This window comes from Egretta garzetta, unplaced genomic scaffold (assembly GCF_000687185.1).
Source record: "Egretta garzetta isolate BGI_Z169 unplaced genomic scaffold, ASM68718v1 scaffold365, whole genome shotgun sequence".
Classification (NCBI taxonomy): Eukaryota; Metazoa; Chordata; class Aves; order Pelecaniformes; family Ardeidae; genus Egretta; species Egretta garzetta.
In genome coordinates this window covers 901,490-912,956 of record NW_009259602.1, presented here as the reverse complement: position 1 = coordinate 912,956, position 11,467 = coordinate 901,490, and the positions used below count along the sequence as shown (strand labels likewise).

At 40.3% G+C, this 11,467-nt stretch overlaps 1 protein-coding gene across 1 annotated transcript; it reads left to right on the top strand.

Moving 5' to 3' along the window:
• Positions 1–306: 306 nt before the first annotated feature.
• Positions 307–10,538, top strand: HOATZ (HOATZ cilia and flagella associated protein). Its single transcript, XM_035893929.1, is given in 5 exon segments — positions 307–507; positions 1,132–1,215; positions 5,014–5,073; positions 6,839–6,891; positions 10,469–10,538. Coding segments are annotated over 5 exon segments (468 nt in total).
• Positions 10,539–11,467: the final 929 nt, after the last annotated feature.

The following is an 11,467-nucleotide window of genomic DNA, read 5'->3' as shown; positions in this document are numbered from 1 at the left end:
TTACTGTGCAGATGGGTCCAGGCTTCCCAGGCACATCTGTGCTGCTGCGTCCCCTCAGAGATGGCTTCACACCTTCACTACAGTCCTCTCTCCTGGCACCCAGATGCCGGTGATGGCAGGGAAAAGGGATGGGCCCCAGCAGAGAGGTCACGAGTACCTACCACAGAAGGCAGCAGTGGCATGGGCAGCATCAGGGTCCTGCCGTCCTCTTGCTTCCCCATGGCCACCAGGCAGGAGCAGACAGGCTGAGCTGGGCAGGCCCCTCTCATGAAGAGGGGACAACAGGACGCAGCCCCATGCGGCACTATGGGGACAGAGACAGGCCAGGACCTGATGGTGCCCGATGGGCCCCTTGACTTTGCTGGCTCGAGTCCAGCCAATGTGGGCTTCACCTGCACCTTCTGGATCTCCATTGTGCTCCTGCTGCCACTCAAGTCCTGTCTAGGTCCTGCCACCCTGCAACATGAAGGGACCCTGCCCCATGAGTGGACTATGCCCCACGAGGAGGCCCTGCCTGCAGCCCTATGCCATCTCTGGGGCTGCACACCTCTCTACAGGGTTCTGCACCTCACCTGGAGCCTCATGCTCCTCATGAGGCCCCTCTCCAGAGCCTCACACCTCTCCTGGGGACCCCACACCTTCCCTGGGGTCTCACACATCCTTCCAAGGCCCTGTGCCCTCCTGGGAGATCCACACCTCTTGCCTGAGCCCTGCAGCCTCTCCAGACCCCCACTTCTCCACAGCCTTATGCCCTCCCTGCACCACAATCCCCCACCTTCCTAGGCACCCTTAATGTGATTTTACTTTCCAGAAAGTACTGTTCTCCAGGGTCCACACCTTTCTAGAAGTAAGTATGAAGTACAGCATGCCCCCAGCTTGATAAACCTTTGTTGCCTAGGTTTCTGGGAGGAATCAGTTCTCAGGAACTCATAATGACTCATGCCAATAAGCTCTGGATGACAGAAGAGCCACAGCAGCTAGTGTGCACGACTGAGCTATTTCAGCTGATACCTACTGCCTTGGGACCCAGACGCTGGGATCACTAACTTTCTGAACAGCCCCAAGGTACACTATGGTTCAGTTGTCCTCTGTAGGAGGAGCACTTGTTCATTTGCCTCTCCTTTGTCTTAGAAAGTGAGAAAAACAGTGAGAAAGAGACTCTCAGAAACTCAAAGCATGGAGAAAACTAAAGTAAAATAAAAATATCTTCAGCAGGTAAGAACCACGGATCCTGACTCTTTTTTCATAAATATTTCTATTCACCGTGTGTCATTCGGTAGAATACTGGAACTTTGGAAATGACATGATGAACAGTAATAAAAATCACCTGGACCTGGCCCACTGTGTGGTTTGCATGATGCAGCCCATTTCTTGATGGTTAGCTTATGCTGGCTTGTGGCAGGGCTGAAAGTGGTAGGCTGCATACTTAATTTCTTCCTAGTAAGCACACATAATGTCTGTTCTGATTTAGTATCTAAACGTAGCCAACTGAGAGTGCCCAGATTCAAAAGTGGATAATTTGGGGGGAAAAAAAATGCCAGTGCTGCATATACTTTCACATACAAAATCCTGGCATAGAAACCTTGAAGCACAGCTCAAAATACAAGTTTATTTCTTAGTTGTCTCAGTTATTAATAGATCTTCTCCATTAGCCTGTGCCCAGCAGCAGCTAGTGCCAATTCATGGAGTGAGAGATGCGGGAAATTTGGTAGTGGGCGGTTATTAAATCAGCTTCCATAGAAATGCTTCTGCCTTAGGCTGTCACTCAGGGGCGGGTATAGGTGATATTTTTAGAGAGTTATAATTCAAGAATTGCTAGACCAAACCATTTCAAATTTTGTAGAAACTACTTAGCTACAGAACAAACTGTAGATTTTAGCAAACAACATCAAAACTGAGTTTATAGATGATGCTGTCTTTCCAAAGGAAGGCATAACTGGGATATTGTAGCGCCTTTCAGGTTGGATCCTTCCAGACTGCCACAGAGCCTTCTGACTTAGTGGAGTTTTACAAAAGCTAACATCAATCTGGCATGCAACTGCCCACTCAGTACTTCAGTTAATGGTTCCTGTAGACTGTAATTGGTGGATAGGATCAATAAAATTTAGCATGCTATGAGGTATATATACTCATGTTTATGCCATGACTGAAGCATCAAATTGGCCATGAAAAGAAGCAAAATAAGTGACATGGTATCCAGATCACTGAGGTTCACCTCCTGCAAAACAGCGGGATTGGACTAAGCGTGTAGAGCTTGGGGTTTCTCCTACTACTTTGCCAAGAAAAAGAAGATGCAGCCAACAGTTGTGCTTGCTATTGAGACACGGATATAAACTTCTTCTGAAGCCCCTATTAATCTATCTGGCGAATCAGCATTCCACATATATACCATGAATACAATTCACACAATGGAAACTAAGACAACTAGTATTAAATATTGTATAACTTTTTCAGCCTGACTCTGTAATTATACTATTTTTTTTTTTCAGATTTTAGTAAAACGTTCCACATTTTTACTGAAAAGCCTCTAGTCTGTATTTGGGAAGCGGGCCAGATGAGAGCAATCTGCAAGAGGTGCAGAAAGGTGCTGAGGTCTGCAAGTCTTTCCTGCAAGTCAGCAACCCTCCTTTTCCAATTAATATTCCAAAATGCATCTCATCCATTATCATCAATTAGCCTTTTTTCTGAATTCTGGCTGAAGCTAGCAACAGTTCCCCGAATCTTCCGTTCATTTTTTAAAAAACCAGTAACAATAGATGATAGCACGGTTTTGCAGCTTTGGGCATCTGGCAGCCATGAAGATGACTGATTAATTTCAACGAGTAAATTACTTTATACAACTACAGGACATGCTATAAGCCTCACATAAGTCTAAGAAAATTAAAATTAATGCACTGAATGAAGTAAGAATAATGTTCACATTATTATCAGTCATAGGTGTCATTTACTGTTCAAATCCAGGTTTCAGACTTGATTTAGCCATTCTGTTCCTGCAGCATGTCCCCTGGGAGAGCAAAACCTGGAAGCTCTGTTGTGTAGATCTGGGAAGTGAATGTTGTCTCCACAGGGGTACAGGGACAGGGTTTTTTAGAAAGAAATCTTAGCTGCGTTAACATTGTTATTTCACAAACTGACAGTTAATTCATTTATTAGAAATGCTGATTTCAGTTAGCTAATTGCATATTAAACAGTAGTGAGGCACATGGCAAAAAAGCTGTTGGTCTTGAATGTTTATTTCACTGGACTATTGTGTAATTCATTAATTCCTTTGCAGGACAGTTTATGATTAACAAAGAAATTTCAAAATTATAAACACTGCAAATCTGAGTAATCAGTTTAATGCATCTACAACAGGAATGCTTAGCTTGTCTGAATAGATATTTGTATTGCTAGACATTTTTCCAACCTGGCCACTTTTTCTTTTGATCGTGGTCTTATTTGGCTATCTTTAGTTAGTAAGTTCTAAGGTGCCATCACTGAGCCTGACCTGTGGACTGCCTTCCTGACTTGAACTTGGACTGCCTCATCACCACGAACTTGCCTGATGATCTGGTCTCTTGGTTGAACCTGGTTCCCGCTCCCAGGCATGCACTGCTTGCCTTACTTGGGTATTGTGTTTAAATCAGCTCCCCATACTAGTGAATAAACATACAGCTTCCTATTGCGGTCTAAGATGCGGCTCAGGTTTGCTTTTCTTTTTATCAGCTCAGGTATTTTACTTCCCTTTGGGAAAGGGGAATAACAGTAAAGGATGAGAATTCGAATTCTAGAATATTGGGTAGGTGTTACTTTTCAATATCAGGACTCCCAAACTAGAGCTTGGGCTTTGTCTTTTATGCTGTCATTTACATTAATCTTTTGGGAAAAAAAAAAGTTGGCCATTTTTTTATTAGGGTTAGAGCTGATTAAAACTTGGAAAGGGTTGTTGAAGAAACCACTTTACATGATGAAGGTTGCTTAATATCTAAAATCAAATTGCATGGAAGAAATTGTCATCAGAAAAAAGAATTCACTGTACTAAAAAAACGGGGGGTTCCCCATCAATTTTACATCATCTTTTCTTAACCAGTTCTGGATGGAAAAGAACAAATAAGAAACTCTTCTTTTTTTTTTATTAGTTGTACGCTGAGATGTGCTCCTTTCTCACATTGGTGGAGGGTTTTCCCCAAATGTTTCCTGGAATGTCTGTTTCATAACAAATTCCTAGGAATTTAAGAAAGCAATTTAATATGCTTTTATTCAGCTTAAACAGTGATGTCTCACTATTGACTTCCACAATGCAAAAATATACAGATGTGCTCAGATGTCTGGGAATCAGAATACTAAAAAATTCTGAGCAGGAACTTATTCTCCCTAGGAAATTATTTTTCCTTCCAACTCTATAAAGAGAGGAGCTTTATCAAGTTCTAGGATGCGTACTTCTCTTCTTGTAGAGAGAACCTGGAACATTGATCGAAAAGAGCCATTAAATGTTCCATAGTTCAAAACTGGACTAAATTTTATCACCTTTCAAATTATTGCAGTTTTAAATCACTTCTACAGAGTAGCAGAGACTGGCTTAATCCAAAGATGCATACTGAAGACAAAAGTGATCTCTGGTTGCACCTCTCAAATGAAAAGGCTTTTGTAATGAGTCATTATGCATACGTGAGTCCTGAATTACCCCAACTTTATAATCTCAAGATGTTACAGAACAGTATTTGCTAACTTTAGTATGTATATTCATCTTGACATTTGGAGTGATTCCTTCTGATTTGAGGAAAGAATTATTATTTCAAAGCTCACGTAACTCTAGGAAAAGAAGGTTGCTCTCCCAACTGGTATGTTTTCAGGATCTCAGGAAGAAAGAGAAATCAAAGTACTTTATCTGGTAACCTGTTATGCCTCTTTCTGCTGTTTATTCACTATAGTTCTCAGCTTCAATGAGGAATTTAAGGTGTACAATCAAGTTAAGTATTACATGCTTCTAATTTATTTTTCTGAGCTTATTGTGGTAAATATATTTCTTTTCAGGCCAGGAGAAGAGAAGAAATACTAGCTTTCCTGAGGAAACAGAGGGAAGAAAGGATTGCAGTAAGTCTGATCCCTTTTTATTATGGATGCATCTCAAGGTTTGTGCATGCTGACAACACAGACAGCATTCAAAGGACCATAGTCCAGTGTATGAGGGTTCGTGGGGTGTTGCAAACTATACCATGGTATCACTCTTGCATAGCAAAAGCACCTCAGTTTGAATTGAGTAAGCATGCAGAAAAGTTGGCTTTATTCAACAAATTCCCTGAGCAAAGAGGATCCTGTACGCTGTGTGATTCTGAAAGTCTCAGACCAGACACTAGGAAGCAATAGGTGTAGAAGCTAAATGAAGTTTAAATGAGCTAAATATGGTTATTGGACAATTTCCAATCTGAAAACCACAAGGAGTAAGGTGATATTATAAATACTTTGAAGTGTTTGAAGGTACTTTTCTTGGCGCTGCATTTTATTTCTATATGGGTATATGTATAATTTAGTTAGCTACAACATGCTGGCTTTTACTACTTTCTCCAAGACAACAGAATAGAAGAGTTGCTGAGAATGGATTGCATGTTGTCTTGCAAGCTATCTCAAAAGGATGACTTAGTAAATCAAAATTTTCATAGAAAATGTGGAGATGCTTGTGGGAGGAACAGACAGGAACTGAAGCTGACCTCACTGGTGGAGGCAGATAGGGAACAGGACAAATGTGAGAATGTGTGGAATCTTGAAAACTAGAACTTGGGACTGAGAAGGGAAATACAGCAGAAGCAGTGACCATAGCGCTGTCAGAATGAGTGAGGACTGTGACAGCACTTTGCTGAAGGCCCTGTATTCTATATAGAGATACATTATGAAAGGACCTCAGTTATTTAAATTAAACCAATGTGTAAGCGTCTAAATTTCTCAGTTTAATATGCCAAATTAATCTTACAGATTGTTTATTGCTAGTTGCTTTGATTTCTTTCATTGCTAGTTTTTCTCCACTGAAATACTAGAACTCGCTTTATAACAAAGTTATTAAACTGGCTACAGGTTTCACATGCTCTGATCCCTAAAAAGCTCTCACAAACTAAATTTGAGCAATGAAGAACTCCATTTATGGAGTATTATTATCATCAGTAGTGAACTCTAGATTTACTGATTTATAATGGTTTGCTTGGTCTGGCCGGATGTTTATCAGTAGAAGAAAATCCAAGAATAAGAGGTCTGCATTATATTAAGGTGCTTCTTTCCTTCAGTTGTAATTCACAAGATACAAAGCAGAGATAGATGAGGTTTTACCCCATATAAGGTTAAACATCTGTCCTTCTGATGAGTCACATATCCTAATTAATACAATTCCATTACTCAATAGTAGAGAGTAGAACTGAAATTTTAAAGCTGATAAGTGTAGTGATTTGAGAAGTAACTTGGAAAACAAGATTTCAAAGGATACTTTCAGAAATGACGTATTCATTTTGGACATAAAAGCCTCCTTTATTCTTCCTCCTTATTTAAGCTTTTAAGTTGGTTCATACTAAGTACTTCCTCTGCTCAAAGTTTATTAAAATGCTGAACCAAGTATATCTGTTTTGTCCAAATTCTATGCATTAAAGCTAGGCCTGAAACAAAGCATGAGTCTTCTTCCTTCTGACACAATAACTTATATGAGTTTTATTCTCTGGACTACTCAGGTACCATATTAGCACATTAAAAAAACGCAAATTCTTTACTATTACTAATGTGGTCTTTTGTTCCAGTGTTTGTATAAAGCTGTCTTCCAGGATAAACAGTAAGTTCAGAATGAACTAGTAATACTTAATAAGTCTTTCTCTCTTTTTAGAAAGAGCTGATTTCACATCCACATAAAACAAAGATCAAAACTGATCAAGTAATGTAAAGAAAATACTTAAAATAAGTTTGGTTCTGGGGTTTTTTTTCCCCTCTGTCTAAGTAGTCAGGCCCTATCTTGGGGGTAAAGATGTTCTGGTTTTATTATTATTTTGAAAATAACTACTCATTTTTTTCCTATATTAATGCCTATTGTTATAAAATTTAGACTTTAAAAGGTTGAAAGTCTGCTGCTATTGTTCTGTACTTTACTCCTTTACTTTCTACATACATTCCGTTTATTTCTAAATAGTGGTTAAGGGAAGCAAGTGGAAGCTTAGGCATTTTAAAAAAGTTATGAAGACTTTAATTTTGCTATTCTGGTTGGAATTCAGAAAGTCAGGAAAAAGACTGATTGTCAAAGTGTTTCCGTATTTCTGAAAGGACCAGGAAATACCAGAAAGTCTGTTCGCTTCCAATACATGTCTTGGCTGAACGAGGGAAAAAGCACCAGTGTGACCTTTTCAGTAGTATCACACTGTATGGGTGCTTTCTTTTGTTATATTTTTCCAAAATTTAAGAAGTTTCCATGTTTATTGCCCTGCTATAGACCCAAAAATGTATCACCAAAATAGCATATTACATCATCATGTCAGGTTGCATGAGATGAGTCATTTATATTCTTCGGAAAGTCAGCATTACAGATACTGACACACAAATCCAGAGCGAGGGTTTGATCCTGGAAATCATTCTGCCCAGATGCACTGCAGCATTTTTTGTGGACCCCTGTTGAAATTGTCTCTGTCATCACACACGTGTCTGTAAGATACAGCTGGTAAACTAAGCCTTTAGGAATACCTGAAGGCTTTGGAAATATGTGGGATGAAATGACCTGAAGTAGACTTCCCATAAGTTTAGGCCAGTGATGTAGGTGCAACAGTTGCTAAACCAGGCAGTGAAGGATTCCTTCATCTGTAACAAACATTAGGCCTGAGAGGGCTGACAATCTGGTTATGTTATGTCAGACAGTTTCCTTCCTGGCGTTTGGCTGAATGATGCAAATGCTGTTATTTTCCAGTGTCAATAAGCATCTATTAAAATAAACAGGATCCCTGCAGCTGTCAGGTAGGGACTATGCAAGCAGAAACACAAGTTTAAGGTCATCCACTGTTACTGCTAGTCTGGGATCGAGAAGAATTGGAAAACTGCCCCACCAGAAGTACAACAGCGTATTTTGGCTACATTCAGTGTTGCATTTGCTTTCCCTTTACACTGTCTTTGCCAAAGGGATTCTCTCTTTTTTTTAGATTAAAAGGCAGTTTATTTAACTGGCCTTGTATATGTAAGTGATCTCTCAATTCAGGATAGACAGGAATATTATTTTGAATTAGCAGCTAGCTGATTCTTTTCACATTTACTGCTAGTACATCCCACTCTGTACTGTGAAGTTGAGGCAGTTGCTTTTGCCCTTGAAGTACATCAGCACTGCCCTGTCTACCCCAAAATCTTAATCTCCTTCCTCAAACAGAGTTGTGTCAGTCAGATGGGAGCTATGAGGGCAGTCCTAAAGGTGTGTTTGGGCCATGCACTAAGCTACAGTATGAAGAGTTAAAGAGAATAGCTACACTTATTACGAAGTTGTTCTTTATTCCTAAAAACCACCTCATCTTTGAAAATGCTGACAAGGTACCTCACAGCCTTTGATTCAGCAATTTCTTCCTTTTAATGAATGCCATTTGAATTATTTAAGTGAGGACATTTTTCTCACACTGGCACCAGTTTAAGCAAGATGGTGTCACTGAATAAAGGCTAAGCAATGAATCTGCAGCTTACATCTTCCTTCCAACTTAACAGATATGAAAGCTGAGAAATGACTGACAAGTATTCATTTTGAAAGTAAAGATCTCAGGAAAATACTGGGGATTAGGTGGAATTAATTTCTGAATGACTATTACCTCTGCAGTATGCTATAAAAGAAAAACAGAAGTATCTGGAACAAGTGAAAAGGCTGAAGGTGTAATGTCTGCTGAGGCGAGCAGCGGCAGGAGTAGGTTATAAGGGAACAACCTACAGAATCCTTCCCTCCATCACCAGGTACTTACAGCAGGAAAGCTTAAGCTGACTTGAAGCTGTGCCAAGGACAACCAGTGCAGCTCTTTACCTGAAATGATAGTTAATTGCACGGGGAGCGTTAAGATTCATGCTTCACGTAGCAGCTTATGGCCTGTGAAGAAAACTGTACTCTGCTTTATTAAACTCTTACATTTTTTTCTTTTAAACATTTTAATCTGAAAAATATGCATCACTACTTACTGAAGCAAACTCACCCAGAGCACAGGGTATTGATTACTGTTGTATTTAATCAGAATAATTGTATTTTTGTAATGGTCTGTTAGCACTCATTACTAGGAAATATGATCATACCAATTTTACTAATGTCTCATAAAATATTTATAGTCTGTATTGACCAAGATGATCTCTGTTTCCAGTGGCAACTCAGATGAATGGCTGAGAAAATATTTCATATTTTGAGAAGAGCTACATTTGTCAAAACAGACAGAATACACTCTCTTCCTGATTCTTTTTTCCTTCAGTAGGTCCTCTTTTTTCTTGTTGCTCATCTTTTTCCTGTTTTCAGCAGACTCATGATTTGTGCATGTATTTTCATAGGCCTTGTCCTGGTTTCAGCTGGGATAGAGTTAGTTTTCTTCCTAGTAGCTGGTATAGTGCTGTAGTTTGGATTTAGCATGAGAATAAAGTGATAACACACGGATGTTTTAGTTCTTGCTAAGCACTATTTATGCTAAGTCAAGGACTTTTTACATGTTTCAAAATAGAAATAATGATTTCTTCCTTACCAGTATTCAGAGGAAATCACTTAAATGGTTCAGTGCTTTGGATTTTTTAGCTTTGTTTAACTAGCAGCTTGGGGTTTTTGTAATGAATTTGTATTGCTTTAATTCTACAAACCAATATAGATCTATCAGTGTAAAGTTGTGTGTACTGACAAAAAGAAAGACATTAAGCTAGTATGAAGCACTTCTATACTAACATATAATTACATCTCTATCGAGAATTATATTGGAATAGCTTTCCAAAAAATTTCCCAATAAGCTACATACCTTTAGCAATATAATTACATGAATGTAATATGTGCGTGTTGAAAGGGTTTCATCCAACTGCTTTGTGTAGGAGTTACTGAGGAATTTGGAATATGAATCCTGTGCAGTACTTGACCTGACGAAATGTGATTTTTCTGCTAGCTTGTACGTTGCCTTTGAAGTTTTTCTCAGTGAACTTTTCTCTAAGTTCTGATAATTTACATGGTCATTCTTCTGTGTGGATTCTCTGAACTAGTATTCTGTGATTTTCGCTTTCTACACACAACTAGGCATTTACAAGACATCTCTGAGTTTAGATACACGTGTAAGTACCTAACATAATGACACAAACTGGGCTAAAGAACTCTGCACCCTGGCAGCTATTTCACACTGACTCTCCTCTGTAGAACTGGCCAAAAAGTCAAACCCCACACCATTTTCATTACATGAGTGTGCCTGTAACCAATTGATGTTTCATGTAGATTAGCTGCAGCTGCCCCATCAACAATTTACTTTATCTGATATAGTTGTGTTATTTCCAGCAGGTGGAAGGTGTCTGAAGCTGACCTTATGGATCAAGAAGCAGTAAAGGCCCATAAAGAGTTCAGCTAAATTGTCTGATGGAGAGAATAAAGTGCTTCTTTGCCCCAGAAGAAACATCCTACTATCAGAACAATGCTGCTTTGGACTTCAAGCCATGTACATTCCTCACATGGCTACATATCTAGTTGCTCCTACTCAAATGTGGCATGAATGTGACAAAGGCTGTCATATTCGGAGCCGGAGCTTCAGTTCAGCTCCAACACCTCCCTCTGAGTCTCCTGACGTCTAGTGACCAGGAGTGGAATATCTCAATGGCATTTTAAAGGAACTTCCTCTATTTCAGACACTGATTTCAGAAATAGCTTCTCCAGCTGCACTCACAGGAGTTGGTCTAGGTTTTAAGTCTTTCATAAAATCATTAATCTCCTATTTTAAAACATCAACGCCAGCTACTAACTGTCTGAGCAGAAGCTGTAGCTCTTAAAGCTCCTGCATTCATTAATTTTGGTCACTCTGCCCCCCTTCTGCAACCCGCAAAAAGCCCTTAGAGGCTGAGCCATTAAAATCTTCCCGGAAACAGGTGTGCACCAGCTTCCTAGCCACCAGGAAGCAGGCGCAGCATTTATTAATGTTTGAAACAGATTTTCCCGTGTTCTGTTTTCAGTCCTGAAGCAGTTTATTAAAGACAGCTGCACATCAGTACGGGGAGGGTCAGCCTTTGGTTTCAGGGACTGCAGGTGTGGTTTCCATCGCTCATGCGTTGTGCTGGGTGGGGATGCCCCCCGTGCTCACGCCTTGTCTTTCAGGTGTGGGACAGGGAAGTTATAAAGCTGGGGGGCACCGCGCACAAGCGCTGCGGTGCCTGAAGCGTGGCCCAGGGGATGGCTGAGAACGGGGGTGGTGGCGGCGGCGGGACGGGGCGGGAGGTGGCTCCGGAGGAGATGCGCAGCGAGGGAGGCGGGTCCCGTCCCCGGGCTTTGGCTGGGGAGTCTTCACCG